The sequence below is a fragment of the Hippopotamus amphibius genome, chromosome 10 (assembly GCF_030028045.1).
Source record: "Hippopotamus amphibius kiboko isolate mHipAmp2 chromosome 10, mHipAmp2.hap2, whole genome shotgun sequence".
Classification (NCBI taxonomy): domain Eukaryota; kingdom Metazoa; phylum Chordata; class Mammalia; order Artiodactyla; family Hippopotamidae; genus Hippopotamus; species Hippopotamus amphibius.
Genome location: NC_080195.1, coordinates 47,049,287 through 47,073,345, shown reverse-complemented (window position 1 = coordinate 47,073,345; position 24,059 = coordinate 47,049,287). Strand labels below are relative to the sequence as shown.

At 41.0% G+C, this 24,059-nt stretch overlaps 1 protein-coding gene across 5 annotated transcripts in view; it reads left to right on the top strand.

Annotated features, from left to right (window-relative positions):
- The window catches only part of LOC130830034 (cyclin-Y-like protein 1), an 81,257-nt gene that overhangs the window by 33,657 nt on the left and 23,541 nt on the right, over nt 1-24,059 (top strand). For 3 of the 5 annotated variants that reach the window (XM_057696908.1, XM_057696905.1, XM_057696907.1), the window contains 3 exons: nt 15,256-15,330; nt 17,191-17,225; nt 22,202-22,302. In XM_057696908.1, coding sequence (XP_057552891.1) covers nt 15,256-15,330; nt 17,191-17,225; nt 22,202-22,302 — 211 coding nt within the window. Of the gene's footprint in view, nt 1-6,302; nt 6,632-15,255; nt 15,331-17,190; nt 17,226-22,201; nt 22,303-24,059 lie in introns of those variants that run through there. The other 2 variants (XM_057696906.1, XM_057696909.1) reach the window with 2 other exon arrangements.

The following is a 24,059-nucleotide window of genomic DNA, read 5'->3' as shown; positions in this document are numbered from 1 at the left end:
AATCCATTTACATTTAAGGTGATTATTGACATGTGTGTTCCTGTTACCATTTTGTTAATTGTTTTAGGTTTGTATTTGTAGGTGTTTTCCTTTTCTTGTGTTTCCTACTTAGAGAAGTTCCTTTAGCACTTGTTGTAAGGCTGGTTTGGTGGTGCTGAATTCTCTTAACTTTTGCTTGTCTGGAAAGCTTTTGATTTCTCCATCGAATGTGAATGAGATTCATGCTGGGTAGAGTATTCTTGGCTGTAGGTTTTTTCTCTTTCAGGACTTTGAGTATATCCTGCCATTCCCTTCTGGCCTGCAGAGTTTCTGTAGAAAGGTCAGCTGTTACCCTTCTGAGTTTTCCCTTATATGTTATTTGTTGCTTTCCTCTTGCTGCTTTTAATATTTTTTCTTTGTGTTGAATTGTTGTTGGTTTGTTTAATGTGTGCCTTGGTGTATTTCTCCTTGGGTTTATTCTGTATGGGACTCTCTGTGCTTCTTGGACTTGGCTAATTACTTCCTTTCCCATGTTGGGGAAGTTTTCCACTCGAACCTCTTCAAATGTTTTCTCAGACCCTTTCTTGTTTTCTTCTTCTTCTGGGATGCCTATGATTCGAATGTTGGTACACTTAATGTTATCACTGAGGTCTCTGTGACTGTCTTCTATTCTTTTAATTCTTTTTTCATTTTCCTGCTCTGTGGCAGTTATTTCCCCCTCTATCTTCCAACTCACTTATTCGTTCTTCTGCCTCAGTTATTCTGCTGGTTATGCCACCTAGAGTGTTTTTAATTTCAGTTATTTTGTTATCCATTGCTGTCTGTTTTTCTGAGTTCTTATGAACTGTTTCTTGTACTTTCTCTATTTTGTTATCGAGACTTTGTATCATTTTTACTATCATGACTCTAAATTCTTTTTCAGGCATTTTTCCTATTTCCTCTTCATTTATTTGGTCTTGTGGGTTTTTTTCCTGCTCCTTTGCCTGCATGGTGTTTCTTTGTTTCCTCATGGTTGTCCAAACTTTTGGGGTTGCTTGTCCTGGCGATAGAGGTGTTTATAGAAGACTGTCCAAGCCTCAGACTAATGTCCAAGTATTGGATTAAACGAATATTAAGTCGGCTATGTCGGGCTCCCCGCAGCCCTCTCTGGTGTCCGAGGCCGTCTGCTGGTGTTCAGCTGGTTCTCTGTGGGAATCACTGCGTCCTTCCGTGCATTCCCAATGCATCTGTGGAGAGGGATGCACTCCACGTCTCTCTACTTCGCCGCCATCTTTTCTCTCCTCCCTCTTTTTCTTGATGAGTCTTGCTAGAGGTTTATCAATTTTATTTATCTTCTCAAAGAAGCAGCTTTTCATTTTATTGATTTTTGCTGTTGCTTTCTTTGTCTCTATTTCATTTATTTCTGCTCTGATCTTTATGATTTCTCTCCGTCTACTCACTTTGGGTTTTGTTTGCTCTTCTTTCTCTAGTTTCTTTAGGTGTAAGGTTAGATTCTTTATTTGGGATCTTTCTTGTTTCTTGAGGTAGGATTGTATTGCTCTAAACTTCCCTCTTAGAACCGCTTTTGCTGCATGCCCTAGGTTTTGGATCGTTGTGTTTTCATTGTCATTTGTCTCTAGGTATTTTTTGATTTCCTCTTTGATTTCTTCAGTGATCGGTTGGTTATTTAGTAGCATATTGTTTAGCATCCATGTGTTTGTGTTTTTACAGTTTTTTTTCCTGTAATTGATTTCTAATCTCATAGCGTTGTGGTCAGAAAAGATGCTTGATACAATTTCAATTTTCTTGAATTTACTAAGGCTTGATTTATGACCCAAAATGTGATCTATCCTGGAGAATGTTCCATGTGCACTTGAGAAGAAACTGTAATCTGTTTTTGGATGTAATGTCCTATAGCTATCTATTAAATCCAGCTGAATTATTGTGTCATTTAAAGCTTGTGTTTCCTTATTAATTTTCCGTGTGGATGATCTGTCCATTGGAGTAAGTGGGGTGTTAAAGTCCCCCACTATGATTGTATTACTGTCGATTTCCTCTTGCATGGTTGTTAGCATTTGCCTGGTGTATTGATGTGCTCCTCTATTGGGTGCATATATATTTACAATTGTTATCTCTTCTTCTTGGATTGATCCCTTGATCTTTATGTAGTGTCCTTTCTTGTCTCTTGTAACATTTGTTATTTTAAAGTGTTTTTTATCTGATATGAGTATCACTACTCCAGCTTTCTTTAGATTTCCATTTGCATGAAATATATTTTTCCATCCCCTCTCTTTCAGTCTGAATGTGTCGCTAGGTCTGAAGTGGGTCTCTTGTAGACAGCATATATATGGGTCTTGTTTTTGTATCCATTCAGCCAGTCTGTGTCTTTTGGTTAGTGCATTTAGTCCATTTACATTCAAGGTGATTATCGATATGTATGTTCCTAGTACCATTTTCTTAATTGTTTTGTTTTTGTTTTTGTAGGTCCTTTTCTTCTCTTATGTTTCCCGCTTAGAGAAGTTCCTTTAGCATTTGTTGTAAGGCTGGTTTGGCGGTGAATGCTCTTAGCTGTTGCTTGTCTGTAAAGCTTTTGATTTCTCCATCGAATCTGAATGAGATCCTTGCTGGGTAGAGTATTCTTGGTTGTAGGTTCCTCCCTGTCATCACTTTAAATATATTGTGCCACTCCCTTCTGGCTTGCAGAGTTTCTGCTGAGAAATCAGCTGTTACCCTTATGGGAGTTCCCTTGTATGTTATTGGTCGTTTTTCCCTTGTTGCTTTGAATAACATTTCTCTGTCTTTAATTTTTGTCAGTTTGACTACTAAATGTCTTCGCATGTTTCTCCTTGGGTTTATCCTGCCTGGGGCTCTCTGCGCTTCCTGGACTTGGGGAGCTATTTCCTTTCCCATGTTAGGGAAGTTTTCAACTATAATCTCTTCCAGTATTTTCTCAGGTCCTTTCTCTCTCTCTTCTCCTTCTGGGACCCCTATAATGCGAATGTTGGCACATTTAACATTGTCTCAGAGGTCTCTTAGGCTGTCTTCAGTTCTTTTCATTCTTTCTTCTTTATTCTTTTCTGCATCAGTGATGATCACCATTCTGTCTTCCAGGTCACTTATTCTTCCTTCTGCCTCCGTTAATCTGCTATTGGTTCCTTCTAGTGTATTTTTCATTTCCGTTATTGTATTGCATATCTCTGTCTGTTTGTTCTTTAATTCTTCCAGGTCTTTGGTAAACTTTTCTTGCAACTTTTTGATCTTTGCATCCAGTCTTTTTTCAAAGTCCTGGATCATCTTCACCATCATTATTCTGAATTCTTTTTCTGGAAGAGTGCCTATCTCCTCTTCATTTAGTTGTTTTTCTGGGGTTTTATCTTGTCCCTTCATCTGGTACAAAGTCTTTTGCCTTTTCATTTTCTGTCTTTCTGTTTCTGTGATTTTCAGTTCCCACAAGATGAAATAGTGCTGATGCTGCTTGATTCTGCTGTCTGCCCTCTTGTGGAGGAAGCTGTCTAGGAGGCTCGTGGGTGCTTCCTGATGGGAGGGACTGATGGTGGGTTGGGATGGGTGGGCAGAGCTCAGTAAAACTTTAATCTGATTTGGTAGGTGGAGCTCAGTGACACTTTAATCTGCTTGTCTGCTAATGGGTGGGGCTGTGTTCCCACCTTGTTTGATGTTTGGCCTGAGGCTAGGCAGCACTGGAGCTTACAGGCTCTTAGATGGGGCTAATGGCAGACTCTGGGAGGGCTCACGCCAATGAGCACTCCCCAGAACCCCTGCTGCCAGTGCCCCTGTCTCCTCTGTGAGCCACAGCTGCCCCCCACCTCTGCAGGCAACCCTCCAACACAACAGATAGGTCTGGTTCAGTCTCCTATGAGGTCAGTGCTCCTTCCCCCTGGGTCCTGGTGAGCACACTTTTTTGTGTGCCCTCCAAAAGTGGAGTCTCCGTTTTCCCCAGTCCTGTGGAGGTCCTGCAATCAAATCCCACTGGCTTTCAAAGTCTGATGCTCTGGGCATTCCTCCTCATTGCTGGACCCCCAGGTTAGGAAGCCTGATGTGGGGCTCAGAACCCCCAGGACTTCTGCAGCATAACTGTTCTCCAGCTTGTCAGTCACCCACCCAGCATTTATGAGATTTGATTTTAATGCGATTGTGCCCCTCCTACCGTCTCATTGCGGCTTCTCCTTTGTCTCTGGATGTGGGGTGCTTTTTTTTGGTGAGTTCCAGTGTCTTTCTGTCGATGGCTGTTCAGCAGTTAGTTGTAATTCCGATGCTCTTGCAAGAGGGAGTGAGCGCACCACCTCCTACTCCACCATCTTGATTCTACTCCTCAGTACGTGTTATTTCTGAAAACATAGGTTGGAATATGACAAAATGGACTTAGCCTAGAGAGGTTTACATCCAACTTTCAACCAGAGAGCTCCATTTCCCTGTTCCAGTTAACAGAACCCAAGAAGATCTTCCTCCCCAAACCTCTTCCTCTTCCTGCACTCTCTATCTAGGAAAAAAATCACTGTGCTCTACCTGGTTCCCTAAGCCAGAACCCCAGCAGCCATTTTTGCCTCTCTTTTCCCTTCTCATTCCATATCTAGTCACCAAGCACTTCTATCCTACCTCCCAAATGACCTCAGATCCTTTCCCTCCTCTCCAGCCTCTGCCACTGCCTTCAGTTTGAACCCTCACTCCAGTCTCAGATGAATATGAAGTCTCTTAATGGGTCTTGTTGGGTCCATCAATTCTCCTTATTGTTCAGAGTGACCTCACCACAAACCACCTGATAGTGGCTCTGTAACTTCACAACATTCAATGCCTCTCGTGTTTCTGGGAAAAAATTCAAGCTCTTTACTCCAGCATCTACTTGGGGTTAGACAGATCTAGGTTTGAACTTCAGGTTCAAGTACTTTGCAGCACTGTGACCCCAGGCAATTGGACTTTCTAAGCCTTTGTTCTCACCTGCCTGGGCTCATTGAATGCAGGATTATTTCAGGCACACAGTGCCTGGCACATAGGAGGGACTAATCCATGTTGAATGAAGGGAAAGTATTTTAAAATCCACATCCAAAAATTGTTCCTCCTTAAAAAGAGAAAATCCTGATACACTCTGCCACTCCCAACCACATCTGACTTCTTTCATGCTCTGATGATCACAATAAGGTGCCTTTAGGGATCCACACAATCAGGGATCAAATCCTGGCCACACCCCTGAGCAATCTTGTGACCTTGGGACCGTAACTTCCTTTCTGTGAAATCTGTACGATGAGGGTTTCTGAGAATTTTGTTCCCGAGGGTTGAACGAGCACCCCACTTGGAACGGGGTCGGGCGCACAGTGTTTGCCAAATGTTAACTATCGTTTTCATCTTCATCAAATCAAGTCCACTTTGTGACTCTCAAGTCAATATGAGAGAATCGTGATTTATGCGTTGCTGTTGGCGAAAGTAGGAAAAGCTGGAAACTCCTGCCATGGAAGAAGGAAACAGGCGAGAAAAAGCGAGCGGCTGAATCCCAGCGTTTCAGAGGTGGGAGGGAGGAGTTCGGCTGCTAATTTACCGATGAGGAAGTGGAGGGGTGACGTGTCCTGGAGTCTCATTCAAGACACAGCCACAGCTCTTTATTGAGAGTAGGACCAGGGCCCCAGGGGTTGCTGTGGTTAAACTGCATGCGGAAACTAACACTCTTTGGAAGGCAAGAGGGGAGGAGCATTTAGTTACAACGGTCAACAATTCGGGTGTAACTAAGTTCGTGGAGCAATACATCAAATGAGGCAGCTGTCAGACCTGGAGAAACCGAGTTGCTAAGGGAACCAGCATGTTTACAAACGGGGCTTTTTGTAGAGCCCACTGACTCAGGACAGGTTCCATTAACAAACCCCTGTGGCGCTTCCCGCAGGATCAGAAAGCTCCCAGAGGCGCACGGTGAATGGACACCAGAGTGCCCAGTGCGCTGCTGGGGGGGGGCGGGGGGGGGGCAGGGGCGGGGCATTGTGAGTCATGTGCCTGTGCTCTGCTGGGCGCTTGCAGCGAACTCTAGTTGTGATTGGTCCACCGTAACCAGGTGCCCGAAGGATGCATTCCGGTTGCCAAGGCCCGGCCAGGCGAGCGGCTTTCAGTTCGGAAGGGGTGGTGGAAGGAGGAGGAGCTCCGGCCGAGCTCTCTCCGCTCAGTGGCTGCGAGTCTCAGCGCTTGTCCAGTCCCCACCCCTTTTAAATAAGCCGGTCTGGTCGCTGCCCTCACAGACTAGTTGGCTCCGGGGAGGCGGCGGGGGTGCAGCCGGGGCCAGAGCCCTAACCGGGACAGGCAGGCGAGCGGCGGGCGAGGCCGCGTCTACATGTGCGGCGCTGCCGGTGCCCACCTCGCCATTGTTGGGGTAGGGGGGCGGCTGCTGAGCGCTGCGGAGTCGGGGGAGGAGCCGAGGAGCTGAGGCGGCGGCGGTGAGGAGCGGAGGGGCCCATGGGGAACACGCTGAGCTGTTGCGTGTGCCCCAATGCCAGCCCCAAGTTGGGCTGGCGCAAGGGGTCAGCGGAGCCGGACGATGAGCCTGAGGTCTACGAGGCGGCGGCCGGGGACGCGGTGGCTGTAGCGCTGGCGCCAGCTGCCGTGGAACTCGCCGAGTTGGACTTGGGAGCCGGCGAAGGCCACCACCTGCAGCACAGCAGTGACCGGGAGATGCCCAAAGGTAAGAAGCGGAGGGCGCGCCTTGCTCCTCGCGGGGCCGGCGCTGTCACCTCTCGGGCTTCCCTCTGGCGCCCGCCGCTCGCAGGGTCCCCCGGGAGGGAGCCGCCGCCTAAGGCTTCTTCGTACCCCGAGTTGGCTCTCCCAGGGCTGGGCACCGGGGACGAGGGCTGGCTCTGTCTGGCGTCTCCACCACATATTCTTTCCCCGTCGCGTCTGGCCAGTCTCTTTCCCTCTTCGCTACCCGAATGCCCAATTCTTTCCCCCATTCCCATTTCCCAGCTGGGCCTGAGACCCTCCCATCTGCAGCCCTTCTTGAACTCCATAGGAAAGAAAGTGGTGGGAGGGGGGCTTAAAATAACTGGGAACGGTGTGAAATGTTACTTCCACGACTGCTACTTCCACGACTGCAGAGAATAGGGGTTTTTTTACCCAAAGGAGACCCCCAGGGGAGTTCTGATTACTTTAAAATTCCCACTTTGACACAAATATGTCTTCAGCCCCACAGCCTTAATTAACTGACTTCATGTACATGTTGCCTATTCTAAGGGAGGGGTAGAGTGGTTCCTGAGACTGTTGGTCAAAAGTTTCAAAGGAGAGAAAACAAACTCGATTGTAATTTGTAATATAAAGATTTGGGAGTTAAGATGCCTTTTCCTGCAGGAAAGTGTTTCCATGGCAACCCCCCCTCCCCCCAGTAGAATCGTATTCAACTTGAACTATTTCAGGTAAAAGTTTTGAAGACTAAATGGCTGGGGGGGTGGGCGGATTGTCAGGGAGGAGAGGAGAGAGAGAAGAGAGGAAAAGTTTGATTTTTGCCTCCAGAATTTTGGAAAGGGGTGGCTGTAGGTTAAAAGAAAAAATTCTGGGTAACACAGTGGCAATGTTAAAGCCCCACTGGCCCATTTGTTTCATTTAAATGCCAGAGATTATTTCATAAAGGAAATGTGTCATAGCTCTTGTGTTTAAATTTTAGTTGTCTTTACGTAATTTCTTTAAAAGTTAGACTAATGAAGCCTGTGGATTCATCCATATGATGGACGTGGCTTTGTAAGTGGAAGGTACTCCCTTTTCCGAATAGTCAGATATTGTGAAATAATGAACAAATGATGTGAATTAATTGTAGCTTTAAACACAAATCATATAAGTCCTTGTGAAAACTGCTCTGCTTATTACTGTGAGGTAAGCCTCTAAGTGATTTTAAAAAAGTAGCATGGGATGAGAGGCCAAAATTTAATTCTTTTAAGATTTACAACATCTTTTCATGTGTATTTCACTTGGCGCTTCCATCTACAAATAAGGCCTGTGTATATTTTCCCTGTGTTGCCGATGAAGAAGCCAAGACCTAGAGATCTGAAATGACTGTGTAACACAGCTACTCAACAGAAGAGACAGACTTGGGAGGTGATAGATACACCAAATTCAGTTCTTGGGGTGCTTAAAAAACTGTTTAGAGTGCACCTTATACTTGATAATTTATCCACAAGGTAGGCCTATCTCAACTTTCTCCAGTTTTGATTCTTTCCTTTCAAGTTTATTGTATGCAACTCAGAAGCAACATTTACCTCTCCATCCTGTGTCTGTACATTCATTACAGTGGATATGACGAAAAGTAGAAGTCAGGAAATAGCCTAAATTTACCAGTCAGGTAAACACGTTGATATATTTTAAAGAGTTTGTTCTGGTGACCGCCAGTGGAAGCCGAGAATGCCCTGGACAGAGGGGCATTAGAAGAAGCTGGTAAGCAGGCAGGTAAGGAAGGTACTAAGCATTTAGCATACGACTAAGATATGGAAAGAGTGCTGGAAACTGAGAAATACCTACTTGGCTATAAAACATTTTGACTTTTCTGCAATGAAGAGTTACTTGGTTACTTAAGACAGAATCATACATAAATGATGCCCTTGTCTTGTTTTTCAGAAACGTTTGAGAAGAACATGATTTGTTCAAGCCGTTTCAAAGCAATAACTCCTAAGAACCTAGGATAGATTTCAGATAGACTCAAAAGAATTTTTTTACTGCCTTGTCTTTTAACAGTGTATCTAATATAACTGATGGTAGTGTCAGTAATAGAAAATAAGATGCTACGGTCTTATTATCTAATTTATTCTTATTCATCAACTTTTCATAGAGCCTTTATGTTCTGACCTTAGGATCTTTGCTAGTTTTCTGGTGAAAGGTGCTGTCTCAAGTGACCCCCTCCTCCCATCCTCCAGAGGAGTGGGTAGGGAAGGAATTGGCAATATGATGTGGAAAAACCTCTGAGCAACAGATCTTTCCTCTTTCCAGTAGCTGTTTTAAACACTTTATTTTTTTTACTTTTTTTGTTGACAATATTAATAAACATTTGATGTAAAAGATTTAGAAAATAAGGAAAAGTCATTCACTCATACTAGAATATCCAGAATTTTTATTAATATTTTGGTGTTGATTCTTCCTGAACCTTTTGTATGCATGTACACATAACATTGTGTTTATTTTACACAAATGAGATTGTTCTTTATGTGCCACTTTGTAACTTTTTGTTATAAAGGAAAGTAATGATGTGAAGCTCCTAGAGGTGTGCTGGCATCTAGAGAGAGCTCCAGGATGCATTTGCATGCAATCGCAAGTAGCTCTACTGCCTGCCTTTTACCAGCTGTTTCCTGTGCCATCGAATGGTTGGGGCATCATTCATTTATCCACCCTTTATGGTTGGGCATCTTTTATCATCCCATTATAATGCTTTATTCTGGGGACACCGAGAAAAACTGATGCGTTGTATTATACTTCCCTATAGAATTCTGATGATACGCATTGTCTTATGACTTCATTAAATTCATAGGGTCGTTTTGTAGTTAAGGTATTTTAACCTTAAGTGTGCTTCTCCCAGATTAAAGTTACCATTGATTTTTCACTAAACATTAGATTTCCTCTTTTAGGTTTTTGTGGTTCTTGGTAACCTCTCTCATGTCTTTGATTCTGAGTAACTCAACTACTACTCTGAGAGATCTAAAATTAATGCTGGTCTTAGGTGACAGACCCATCAAAAGACATTTTGCATTAGAAGAAATCTTAGATGATGTGGGAAAATTGGGAAACGTCAGTGGTTTTGGGTACACTGAAACAGATGAGTACCGGCACCATTCCAGAGGCAGGGCAAACAGTGGTTAAACAAGACGAAACCTGTATTCTAACTCAGGCCCTTCCTTTCTAGCGGTGCGTAGGGGCTGACAACACAAGCATAATATCAGGTAGTGAGACCCTGAGAAGAAAGAAAATGAGGGTCATGGACTGGGGAGGAGGACCGTTTCACATGGGGTGGTTAAAGACAGCTGCTCTCCTTACGTGACCTGTGAGCAGTCCTAAGGGAGGGAGCCATGTGAGGATGCGGGAGAAGGGGCTTCTCTGCAGCTCCGCAGAAGGGAATACGCTTGGTGCACGCAAAGGACCGAAAAACACGAGTGACTGCAGCTAAGTGAAAGAATGTGGGAGGAATGTAGGGGATTGAGACCTTGTATGCCTAGTGGGCCTTGAGGAAAAAAGATGGATTTTAGTCTAATTGTAATGGGAAACCATTGAAGGATTATATGCAGGGGAATGATGTTAATTCCTAAAACAAGGGAGGGAGGTTGGGGAGGGTGGAGGGAGATCAGACCAGCGTCTGTGTGAAGATAGATGGTAATGCAGGCAAGAGTGGAAGGAAGCAAGGAGACCGGTTAGGCTGTTGCTACTGCCTGTGTTCAGGTGAGAGAGCCAAGAGTGGCTTGAACAAAAACTTGATACTAATAATGGCCTAAAATAGGCTGAGTTGAAGAAATTGAGTGAATCTAAAAGTCGGTTAACAACGGTGTGAATGGGACAAGTCACAGAAAAAGAAATACATATGACCTTTAAACATATCCTCACACATAAGAGAAATGCAAAATACAATTACTATAGTTTCTCTCCTGTTGGGAGAAAATGTAAAAACTTGGCACTGCCTTCTTTGGTGAGACTGAAGAAAGTTACATTCATGTATTGCTAGTGGAAGTGTGAAATGGTTCAACCTCATGAAGGGGAAGTTGACACAATCTCATTGAATCCAGAGATCCCACAAAAGGAATTTATAATGAAGCTATATCTCACAAATATGAAACCACATATTCACAAACTTTGGTTGCATTTCTTCAGTAGCACAATATTGGAGATAATTCAAATGTCCAGTAAAGGACTGGTAAAATAAACTGGCACATGCACACCGTGAAGAATTAGGGGGTTCTCCTGCTGTGACTTGATCTCCAGGAGATGTTATAGGAAAAAAGCAAGGAAAGCATATACAGTAATTTCCATGACAGCAGCAGGAGAAATAATATGTATTTGCTTATTTAAGAACAAAAAAACCCGAGGAGTAATTCCTGCTGGTTGTGTGACTGTTCACCCCTTTTCCTTTAGTTGGTAGTCAAAGCACTATTTGCTTAAGACGGTATTTGGGTGGGCATGATGAGTGGACATACACTTTCCTGTGGAATGCTAAATGTTCGCTTTTTGCTTTTGAGTTAATTTGTGAAAGCTTTGTTTTGTCATTTATTGTGCTTTATGTAGTATATGGATTGCTCTTGCATTTCATTTGAAACGTTCTTACCATGCTCTGAGTTAGGGAGTGTAGGAATTCTTCTCTGAGGTATACATTGAGTTGTCTAAGGTGATAAAAATGAGTCTTGAGAGATCAGGACTGTAAATTCCAAATGTACAGCCTAGAGGAACAGAATTTATTTGATGCCATTATGTGAGCTTCTTTGGAATACTGCCTTTTTTCTCACCCCCCTTTTTCTGTTTGTTTTAGTGTGTTAAAGTAATAAAACTTTAGAGTTGAAACAGTTACATTGCATAATGTGAAATGAAATGAAGGTACCTTACAACCCAGAAAGGTTCTTAAAAGTCCAAGCAACTGAGTAAAATGCTCTTTGGAAATATGCAAAGCCAGGTATACTTACCTATATGTCACCTCTCAGTCATGATCACTAACACACTGATTGAGGATTAAAATAAGGCGAGAGTGAGAACCAAGGTAGAGGCAGATACAGAAGCAGCTGGAAACCAGAGTTGGGAAGTTTGGAAGCCAGGATTGTCAGAAGCTGGAAAAGCAGGAGCAAGGCTTGGGCGAGCAGTAGACTGGCAGGTGCAGGAGCCTGCTGTGTGCCCTCTGGTGAGGCAGCCCAGCTCAGGGCTGGCTGGCAGGAACTCCCTGACTGGGGTGGACAGTGTGGACTCAAAGGGATGAAATCATCAGTTTACATGGTAATTGTAAGAGTTGTAATGTTTGTATTATGAGCCATAAAACTAATACACTGTGCAGTATAGGGATGCTAGGGCAGTTGAGTAAACACAGTAAATCTTTAAGGAACCTGGTGCCCAGCAGTTGGCCCAGAAACTGTTTAATTGGAATATATTGAAATCAATATGTTGAAAGTAGTCTTTTTCTGAAATATGGTGCTTCTGTCAGATGATTTCTTGGTCACGTCCCTCTCCCTCTAATATTTTGACAAAGGAAAAATTATTTATTGAGAGTTTGATAGCATAATTTAAACACTTTTAGCCTTCAGGAATGCATATCATTTGTTTTAAATTGCCTATATTTTCACACGTTTAATATCTGCAGTTGAGATGGATCTGAAAACGGATAGAATCTTAGACTGGAGGAGAAGCAGTATTCAGTGTCAATGGTGTTTTGCAGGTTTCCTCTGAGGAATGTTTACATTAAGACCCGAGTTTAATTTTTTTTAATACTTTTTCTACATCGACCTATCATGCTGTCAAATAAGTTACACTTCAAATTGATAATACAAGAGTGATGGGTCTTAAAATGCAATTTAAATCACAACGCCAATCATTAGCTCAGGAATATTTCTTCTGGATTAAACTATTCTTAGAGGTGTCTAAAGAAATAATTTTAGGAAGAATTCACATATAAAATGCACAGTAATTTCCTGAAATCTCTCTAAACTTGTGTGTGGGTGTGTGTGGTGGTGGTTGGGGGGCGGGGATGAGCAGGATGGTGGGTGGTAATGCTTTGCTTACTACGTTGGCAGTCTTACCCTGTGATAGTGAAGAGTAGTAGGTTTCATCATAGTCTCCTTAGGTTCTTGGGAAGACAGTTAATGAGAGTGCAGAAATGGTGTAAGTATGAGTTTACTGTCTAATGGCTTACGTTACACAGTAAAGATGCAACCGTGGGGTGGAGAGCACTTGTTCGAACAGGAAGACCTAAATTGTACACTAATTAGAGCTTTTTTTTTAATGTGTAAGAAAAGCAACTAGAAGTAATGGTTGTGAATTTATGGGTTAAGTTTTAAACAGCATCGTTTTGGCTCAGATTTTTGTTCATGATATTTGTTAAAGGAACGAGCAAGTGACTTTTAGCTTTCCCCACCTTTATTGTGATCATCTGTACTGCTGATGAACCAGGTCTCCTTCAATTGCAGGTTAAAGAAAATCGATCTCAGAACAGCTTACATTTTTAAAAAAAGTACTGACTTGTAAAACCAGAGTTCACAGAGTAAGTTAAGCACTGCTTGACCAGGAGTGAAAGTGATCTCCTTAGAGCCTGTCTCCATTCTGCTTTCCTCTCTTGATGTCTCCTGAAAAGGCTTTCCCCTCGTGATAGCAAGAGGAGTGTCTGGCAGCTCCAGACTCGCTGAGGATCCTGGAGCACAGCTCTGCCTTTGTCTGTTTTCTTGGGAAGTCCCAGGACAGCTGTGATCCGCCAGTCCTTGGTCATGTGCCCATGTTTGAACCCCCTAGGATAGATTAGGGGCGTGCCAGCTTTTTTCTGGTCACTTGGGCTAAGTTTGCTTTGTTCTGCATGTTGTCATTTCTTTTATCCCAGCCTTCTTGATTTCTGTATTTAGATCCATCGTAGCACATCTTGGGGGGGAGGGGGCAGGGGGTGGGGGTGTTGCTAAAACTTGCTTCTGTTTGATTCTGGCCCTTACTTTTCCTGGTCTGCCATTGAAAATTGTTAAGTTTTACCATGCCATAGACACTGATAAAATAATTTGGCTACTTTGCAAACATTTCTGCTCATGTTTTAGATTCAAATGTAGTCTATTTACTTTCTTTTTGGTACAGGTAAGTAGTCATGAATCCTTTCAGAAGCCTTAGGTTAGAGGCAGCTGTGAAAGTCTCTGCCTGTCACTTTGTGGACAACTGAAATTTATTTTCCCATTGTCTCAGTTTTCAAATATGTAGGGGAAAAAACTTTAAAATAATTTAATGGGTCTTTTACATAAAAATGTTGAATGAATTATTTTCTCGAAAAGCAGCTTACTAAACTTCAAATTCAGTGAAGGAATTTTTCCTGAAGAACAAAGCAGTTGGTTTAGCTGTAAATTTCTAATGCTGGCAGTCACATTAAAATGGATGGCTCAGATTCCTGCTAAACTGGGAAGTCCCAAATTTCTGTTCGTGCCAAATTCTTTTTTGGGGGAAATGGGATTCTAGGTAAACAAATTTGTGAAATACTGGGGTTAGACAGAATTCACTACTAGACTGCTTAGTTTTTAATATATCAGCGTGTATTCTTTTGATTCTCTGAGAGTCGGGGATATAGTGTATTTCACTTTGACCACCAAATCCCTCTGTAAAAAATAAAAGTTATTATGTGGTTTGGGAAATATTGCCTTAACCATTACTCTTTCTCTGAATCTTGGTCCAGTTTCTTAAAAGATGGGTTAAGTGGTTTGAGATGGACTTTGCTGAGGAAATGTCGTAGGGCTTTTATATTTATTTGTTTGTTTGAAACCATAAGCTTACGATCCTGTGTGGTGGCTGGCACTTGTTTTGTATTTCTGCCTAAATAGAAGACTATCCCGCCTTGGTGCAAGGTGGACTGCAGGCAGACCCACCTTTTTACGTAGGTATGGCTGAAATTTTTTCCAAGTAGCCTTATGATCTGCTCCAGAAAGTACTCTTCTTGAAGCCCCAAATTAATCATGCGGCATGGAATGAAGAAGTGAGAGTTTAGCTTTGGAAATAGAGGGCAAAGTTAAAAATCACTATCATGGAAGTGTTCCTGTAGATTAGAACATTGAACTTTTATGTAGTCCTCTTCAGTCTGCCATGATGAATAGCCCCCACGTAAACCACAGCCACCTAAATGAGTTCATTTGTTGAATGGTGTTAGAATTAGCCATTTGATTGTCTGAAGACCATTTGCCAAAAGCAACTCGCTATTTTTTGGCATATTTGATATGTTGAGCTGGTATCTGACAATAGTTGGCCACAGCATAGTTTGCTTCTTGAGACTGTTCCTGGAATGTGCTAGTAATATCATCTTAAAAGGAGGGTGACTGAATTTTTAATTGATAAGTAGGAGGGGAGTCACATATATGATTCATCTAAAAGTAGCATCGATTATTTAGGTGCAAGTTAAGAAAAGTGTAAGTCATAGCCATGGTTTTATTCCACCTGTATGGAGAGTTTCTACAATTTTTCTGTTTCCCAACAGAATTTTTATATCGTTGGCTTTAACTAAAAGTGCCTTTTTGTCATTACTAAAAGCTCTTCTCAAGACTATTAAAAGTGATTGAAATCAGTGTGTAGCTATTTTAAAAATCATGTATTTTTCTACTCAACTGAATTATCACACCTTTTTCTCTTCCTACACAGATTTTGCTTTGGAAACAAACCCTTCTGACCAGCCAAGGGCAAGCACAATTTTCCGAAGCAAATCTCAAACGGATGGTAAGACACTGGTTTTTTTCCCCTGAGCAAAAGATTGAAAACGGTTTTTGTTTTGTATTATGGGAAGGATTTAGAAGAACTCTTACGATGGTTTAAATGTTTCATTTTTTTTCATGTATTCACTCATCTTATTTTAATATATGATGATTCAGTGTCCTTTAGTTGTCACTGTTTTAGTGAGGAGAACACTTAAACCATCTGTCGATACATTTTGCCACTTCTTTATCAACATCGCCAACTGGCCCCATGATTTAGATGTGGTCTGTTTCTCCATGATACTTTGTTCTTTCCCCCTTGCTCCAAAGAGCACACGTGTTAAAGATGAGTGATAGGGTTTAGGTCAGAGTTAGGTTTTCATTTGATCAAATCCAAAACATCAGTTGTTATACATGGGAATTGAGTCTTGTGATTTTGGCTCTGTTTTACAGAGTGCTCACCCAGATGAGCGTATCTCACATCCAGATTTATGCTACGCAGAACTTTGAAGCTATTCAAAACTTTCTCATCCTAATGTAGTGCTGTGCCAGGGTAATCAGAGCAACATGCCTTATGGGGTTTCACAGAAGATTATCCTCAGCATGTGAAACTCATGTAAATTTCCTGTGTCATGCTTGTTTTAAGAGGAGAATCAGAACTGTAGAATTTTTGGCATTCCTGCTTGCCTTCCTTAATGTTATGTTAAATCCTAGTTTATTTGCCAAAAAGCCATCCATGACCAACTTTTTCAGTTGATGACCAGAGCAGAAATACAAGTGAACCTTCCATAACATTTGAAGTGATGCAGCACCGTAAAAAATGGCGTTTTCTTTGTTTCCCCATTAGATGGCTGGTTTTTAGGAAAGGGTATAACTCAGGAACAGCCAGGTGGAAGAGATGCAGAGGGCCAGGCACAGGGACAGGGCGCAGAGCTTTCATGCCATCTCCGAGGGCACCACATGTTCACCAGCTTGGAAGCTCCTAGGGTTTTTAACTTGGCATTTTTCCAGTGTGTGTACTTTGTCTTGAGACAATCATTTCTGGTTAGGATTGCTCTATTTCTCAGTTTCTTCCAGAGCCATGAGCTGCTCACATGTAGAGAGACTGTGGAGACAGTAAAAGAAAAGTGGCCCCGTGCCCATCTCTCTCTTCAGTCTTAAAGAATTTGTGCCTGTAATGCCCATCCTGAGTTAAAGGGGGTGGTGTGGGAAAGAGTGTGGCCCAAGACCCTCTTTGACCTTTTATTCTCCTGGCCTTTGTTGGAGCAAAACAGTTTTGTGTGCTGTAGATAATGTTCAGTTAGGTTAGCACACTCATTTTAAAATTTAAATTTAAGATAGGTTACTTTCCAGTTGTGTAAAGACCCATGTATTTTTTCAGTAAGGTATTTGAGTAGGTTACCAATAAGTGATTCAGGATGCTTCCAGGGATACTAGTGCATTTAGAGATGAGTGCCTGGCCAACTGGTTCTTCGAGTTGTCATCTGTTAGATGCTGGTAATTAAAGTAAGCTGTGTGTAAATGTAGAATTAGAATATACTACTGAATAGTAGTCCAGCTGTGCAGCAGAGTAAATTTTTGCATTAGCTACATTTCTCACCTGGCCTAATTTGCTTTGTTCTTTTCCTTTGTAAATGGAGAGTCTTTGGTTTGTCCCTAATACAGAATATCTGTTAGGTCAAAAAGTAAAACTAAGTTTTTAGATTTTATTTATAGCACTCATCTTGCTGGGTGATTTAAATTATATATTCTGTTGGAAATTATTTTAGAAAATAAAATGGAATTTTATCTCATTATGTTATTGGTAATCTGTCAGATAGTGACAGCTTTTATTTTTCTGTGGCATTTGTATCAGAATTCATCAGTTAATTTTTTTTATTCTTAGTGCGAGAAAAGGGGAAGAGCAACCATCTAAACCATGTAAGTAAACAGTTGCAAAGTGAAGAAATTAATGGTTTGAATTAAAAATGTCTGCCACGAATCCTGAAAAATATGATGGATCCAATGCTATTAGCGTGGACCTCTTTTTTGTAGATTTTCTAGCTCTCTTTTCCTAATTATCCAATGTATGCAGGAAAGTCTTTGACTTAGTAGTGCCCATTTTTTAAGGATTCTGACATTCAAGTTAAATTTCAGTAATATGGTTGTGGTATAAAGATCTGCCTTAAATTCTTTTGCCTTAATCTTTTGATCTTATTTTTTTAACCAAAGTAATAAACGTGTAATAGGTAAGTTAATTTTTAGCACTGTCCATTAACCTCTTGTCATAGCAGGTGAAAGCTTAGCTTCCTCACTCCACCATGACCTTATTTCCCTCCCTCTGTTCCTTCAACATGTATCAGTTTTTATGAAATCAGAATCAATGTTTACATTATTAAGACTGTGAATATTATGTATTGCTGAACCATATAGTTCTATGACTGTGCCTCCTCCTTGTACACCATTCTTTTTCTTAAGTATTAATGACATTTGAGCACTTCTGCACTTCTCCAGGATACTCCAGTCCCCCTCTTCCTAGCCAATGTGATCTCATACAGCTCCCTGGCCAGTCTCCCTGCTTTGACATCCTTCATTTCTTCCGTGGAATTAATTTCCTGACTATATTCACTTGCCTGTTTTCTAACAGCTGTTTTTTTCCCCAAATGTTGTAACATTTGTCACATGCCTATCAAAAGTATTTTCCATCTGCTAAGCCACATCTGTTCCATTTTTTCCTTGGAGACGCTCTTCTCCAACCTTTTGTCTTCCTACTCCCATATAGACTAGTTTTCCCCGGCTCTGTGTCTCTTTTCCTGGGATATCTGTGAGAAGTCATCTGGGATCTTACATAACTGCTCTCTTGTGTTGGGTGCCTGATGTCCTAGATTCTATGTTTCCCTCTGTCTTGTTATACTCCCTTGTTTACTGGACACATTTTTCTGGGGAAAGGGCACATGAGCAGAAATTTTATAGAGATCTAGCCTCTCTGAAACTCCTGTTTGATAAAGTATAGAATTCTAGGTTGAAACTAATTTTTGCAGTTCTAAAGACATTTCCCTCTTCTTCTCATTGACAGTGTTGCTCTTAAGTCTGTCAACATATGATACGTTGTACATTACCGGTTTTAGTCATTTTCCCCCATCCCTTCCTTCTCTGGAACCTTTTAGTACCTTCTCTCCCTGGGATTTTGAAATTTCATAATATGGTTTGGTATAGACCTTTTTTGTGTGTTTCTTTGATATTTTCTGGGTTTTTTTTTTTTTCCTGGATTCCTATTATTCAGATGTTGGAAGTCCTAGAGCAGTATTCCTGTACAGATCTCTAATTAATTTCTTTCCCCTTCTGTTTTGCATTTTGTCTTTTTGTCCCACTTACTGGAGATTTCCTTGACTATACTCTAATCCTATCGAATATATTGTTTTGTCTACCTTATTTTTATAGAGTTCTTACATCCTGTCATTCTTTTTTTTTTTCACTGATGCAATTTCTCGTCTTTCTGTGGATGTTTAAGATATTTTTTTAAAGTTTTCACTTACTTCTGAATTTTATCACTCTCATCAATTCCTTCTCCCTGTTTTGATCTCTTCCTTGTTGGGGCCTTCCCTCAAACGTGTGGTGGGCCCTGACTGTCTGTTAAGACCTAACTGGAAGCATCACTGGAAGGATTTGGGGGACCACGCCTCTGAATTGTGAGCCTGCTTTGGTTTCTGGAAGGCAGATTGACTTTCTTGTTCCTGTCGCAGTCATTCTCTGTAGGTACCAAGGTTGTGCTTCCTCTCTCCTGCCATGTCAGTTACCACTGCTTTATGTAGCCTTTTCATCTTTCAAATGTTAAAAATCATCTGCTGTCTTTATCCTGTCTTATGTATAGCCTTTATAGCATTTTTTAAAAATGCCTTTAATTCTAATGAGATGATATCTCTGAAGGAAGGGGAAGAGGAAATAGATTTGTGGTCAGTCCACTCAAACTTAGATTTATACTTTGAATATAGGTTCTACGTTTACAGTTTTAATTCAATATAATGATATTAATTCAGACAATATGTTTGATTATACCTTAATTAAAATATTGTACTTTTCTGCTAAGGCCTTTATTAAGAATTTAATTCAAATCACTCACCATACCGTATTGTTCATTAATGTGCAACATAGATGGAATATTATGCGTGAAGTATTACAAATTTTTAAGTTAAAGTCATTGATTCTTAATAAACATATCCAAAACTTGTGAAAAGGGGGAGGACAAAAGTGACCTTTAGCTTTATTTTTTTAATGGGTTGAAGTCAGAGGCATTAGGCACAGTGAGAAGAGTCTCTGGGTGGGGGCAGGATTTCAGCAGTTTTGGGGGTTGTCACTAGCCTTCTAGGTATGATTATTTTTTCATCTTTGCCATTAAACCTGAAGTCTACTAAGCAACCCTTTCCCCTTGTAAAGATTGTAAAACTCCATGTATTCTGTCCTGAGTGAAGATAAATACTGTTCTTCAGCAACCAGTTGAAATAATACCTATGAACATTAAACTGTCAGTAGCTGTTGGATTTTTTTTTTTTTTTTGGATTTGAATTTTATATCCTTATGTGTGTCCGTGTAGTTTATTGAGGTTTTGAGCCAGCAGTGGTAAGGCTCTAATCATAAAGGACAGTTATCTTAAATTTTCAAGCAAGATGAGAGGAAAGTAACCTGCTGGCAGGTAATATATCCAGGCTTTGCTCAGGCTTTAATTCTGCCATCCTTCAGTGAATACTCGATGCTAAAAAGTTGGAATAGCTTTGGGAGTAGGCCTGCGGAAGTGTTTCTTTGGTAGGATCGAGCCAGTAGACTGTAAGTTGCTGATACGTTAAAGGAGCCCCCATAGGGCCGTAAGACCACAACAGAAAAAAGAAAATTTTAATAGAGGAAAACAGGGTAACTATCACCCAAAGCTCTACCAACTAGTCTCTAGTAAGGAAATAGCATTTCCTTACTATTTTTATTCTCCTCATATACAGAGTTTTGGTCAGAATTGACTTTTACTATGTGAGTGTATGTCATATTCTACCCTAATAGCAATGACCTTAAAAGATAACCTGCTTCATTTAGAAGAAAAGTATTTGAATGAATGAATTTTCATTTTTCATGCTGTATCTGTTTTTTGAGGTTCTAAAATTACACATTAACCAAATAGCTTAAGGACCATATCAGAGTTTGAGTTTGAAACATTTCTCGTTTGAAGGATAAATTAGTCCTCCAAATAGTGATACTTTTCAAATAGGTTCCATCTAGAACTTTTTGTTAATAAGGAATAAGTGGCTTTGCCATAAAACATCTGAAACAAGCAAAATGGTGTTTTCTATACCATTTGTATATTTCTGATTATTGGCTGCTGGCAATGTTTATTTAAATGCTGTGTATTTTAAAAAGCATCAAGTAGATTTTCTCCCTTCCTCACCTTTCGTGTATTTGTGGAAGACACTGATGGGAGAGCGAGACAGCATGATGAAAACTATTTTATATTAATAGGAGGCAGGAAGGCTTATCTGAATGAGTAAACAAACAGAAACCAAAAACAAAACCAAGCATTACAATTGTTTGTATTCTGTGATGTTAAAGAATGCTGCTATTACTTTCAACTGCTGATAGTGAGCGGGATTTGGTTAGTGGCCTTACTTTAAGAAAGAGCATTGTCCTAACATCATTGAGGCTATTTTAGTATTTGACTATTGCTGCATTCTTGGGCTCTTCACAAATAAATGGATACTTCTAAAGTGTTTGAAAGATAGTTTATTCTCTAGAGGGTCTCAGAAAGTTCCTTGTCACCTATTCAATACCACTGCAGATAAATTCTCACGAATTTGTATCTTTAGTAAGATTTACCTTCTAGTTGTAAGTGATCTTAAAAAATTTCTCAAGCACTTGTGGAATCCTAATTTGTCCCACATTCTGTGCTCAGCAGCTGGAGGTAGGAGAAGAATCTTCCCTAACCTGGAGCAGCTTGCTTACTTATGAGGGCGATACCATGCAAGCAGTTGAGCCCATGTAACAGTTGGTAAATTAGATGTGTTGAGTGTACAGAATGGGAGAAGTTTTGTGGTGTGGCTGCTGGCAGATACATGCTGGAGGTAGATGGGGTCAGGCTTGCTGGGACAAGGAGGGAAAAAAAAGGCGTTGCAGGCAGAGAGCAGAATGCGTGAGGCAGGAAAGTGTCATGAGGAGTGTCAAATATGTAGAAAAGAATTGATGAAATTTTGAAATGAATGGAAAGTATTCTCTGAGGTTCTCAATTGAGTAATGTGGTGGCAGTCTTACTTAAACATGAAGTGAGAAGTTAAACTCTCAGAGTTGTTTTATCTGTTTTTTGGATGTGAGAGAATCTTCAAGCAGTACCTTTTTGTCCTCCAGATAAGGAAATTGAGGCCCAGAGAGACTTCCGGCCCCGAGCTTGTTAGAGATAGAGCACCCCTGGCATGCCCAGCCTCTGATTCACCAATGTTTGTTTCGTCACTGTCTCATTATTGGCATTCATTTACTGCCGTGAAATGCTCTTGCATTGATACTACATAAAGCATTACATTTTATTGTAGTAAAGGAGTAGAAATAGAAAATCTCAGCTGCATTTCTTTGCTTAAGGAAAAAACACTGAAATCTTATTCTAAACTTTTTACATTATTATAAAGGTAATTTATAATAGGTGCTTGCCAGGTTGGATTGTAGGTACTATACCAAGGGCAGCATTTTATAAACCATTTCTCCAATCTCATCTGTGGAAGTTAGAGTGTAGAGGTTTCCCATAGAGCTTCACAGGATATCACACTCACACAGTTCATGGAGTGTAAGAAAAATCTTAATGCTTTATCGTTTGACATCTTAAGCGAGGAAAAAACACCCTTTTATAGGTTTAACTTACTGTGACATTTTCTTCTACTTCCCTTCCCCTTCAGGTATCTCCAGGGCAGCTTACTAAAAAGTATAGCTCATGCTCAACAATATTTCTAGATGACAGCACAGTCAGCCAGCCTAATCTTACAACCACAATAAAATGGTGAGTACAACTAGGTTGCCAAGGGCTGAGTGACAGAGACCCCCTCATTGCTAAAAGCACCGGAGCCATACGCAATTTCATTCATTTGAATTGTCCTTTTCAGTGATCAGGTTAAGAAACTGGTGTCAACTATATATTGATTTCAGGGACCTAACTATGGATTTTCAGTTTCCATTTTAATCTTAGAGTGCATGATAGAAGGGAAAGCCAGAGAGCAAATACGAAATCCCAGGAAAAGTATAAATCTTTATTTGATGCATTTCTGTTGTTTTGGTTTTTTTTTTCAGACTCTTTATTGGAATATATTTGCTTTACACTCTTGTACCAGTCTTTGAGGTACACCAAAGTGAATCAGCTGCATCTACACATATATCCCCACATCCCCTCCCTCCCGCAACTCCCCCCCACCCTCCCCATCCCGGCCTTCCAAGGCATCTCCCATCAAGTTGATCTCCTTTTGTTATACAGCAACTTCCCACTAGCTATCTATTTTACAGCTGGTAGTGTAAATATATCTATGCTACTCTCTCACCTCGTCCCAGCTTCCCCTTCACCCCTTACCCCACCCCCGTGTCCTCAAGTCCATTCTCTACTTCTGTATGTCCACTCTTGCCTGTCACTGGGTTCATCAGTACCATTTCTTCAGATTCCATGTATATGTGTTCGCATACAGTATTTGTTTTTCTCTTTCTGGCTTACTTCACTCTGTATGACAGACTCTAGGTCTATCCACCTCATGACATATAGTTCCATTTCATTCCTTTTTATGGCTGAGTAATATTCCATTGTATATGTGTGCCACACTTCTTTATCCATTCATCTGTTGATGGGCATTTAGGTTGTTTCCATGTCCTGGCTATTGTAAATAGTGCTGCAATGAACATTATGGGACATGTTTCTTTATGGATCATGGTTTTCTCTGGGGTATATGCCCAGGAGTGGGATTACTGGGCCATATAGTAGTTCTATTTTTAGTTTTTTAAGGAACTTCCAAACTGTTTTCCAGAGTGGCTGTACCAGCTTACATTCCCACCAACAGTGCAGGAGAGTTCCGTTTTTTCCACACCCTCTCCAACATTTATTGTCTCTAGATTTTGTGATGATGGCCATTCTGACCGGTGTGAGGTGATACCTCATTGTGGCTTTCACCTGCATTTCTCGAATGATTAGTGATGTTGAGCATCTTTTCATGTGTTTGTTGGCCTTCTGTATGTCTTCTTTGGTGAAATGTCTATTTAGGTCTTCCGCCCATTTGTGGATTGGGCTATTTGCTTTTTTGGTATTCAGCTGCATGAGCTGCTTGTATATTTTGGAGATTAATCCTTTGTCCATTGCTTGGTTGGCAAGTATTTTCTCCCATTCTGAGGGTTGTCTTCTTGTCTTGTTTATGGTTTCTTTTGCTGTGCAAAAGCTTTTAAGTTTCATGAGGTCCCATTTGTTGATTCTTGATTTTATTTCCATGATTGATTCTAGGAGGGGGGTCAAAAAAGATCTTGCTTTGATGGATGTCATAGAGTGTTCTGCCTATGTTTTCCTCTAAGAGTTTTATGCTGTCTGGCTTTACATGTAGGTCTTTAATCCATTTTGAGTTTCTTTTTGTGTATGGTGTTAGGAAGTGTTCTAATGTCATTCTTTTACATGTAGCTGTCCAAATTTCCCAGCACCACTTACTGAGGAGGCTGTCTTTTTTCCATTGTATTTTCTTACCTCCTTTATCAAAGATAAGCTGCCCATATGTGCTTGGGTTTATCTCTGAG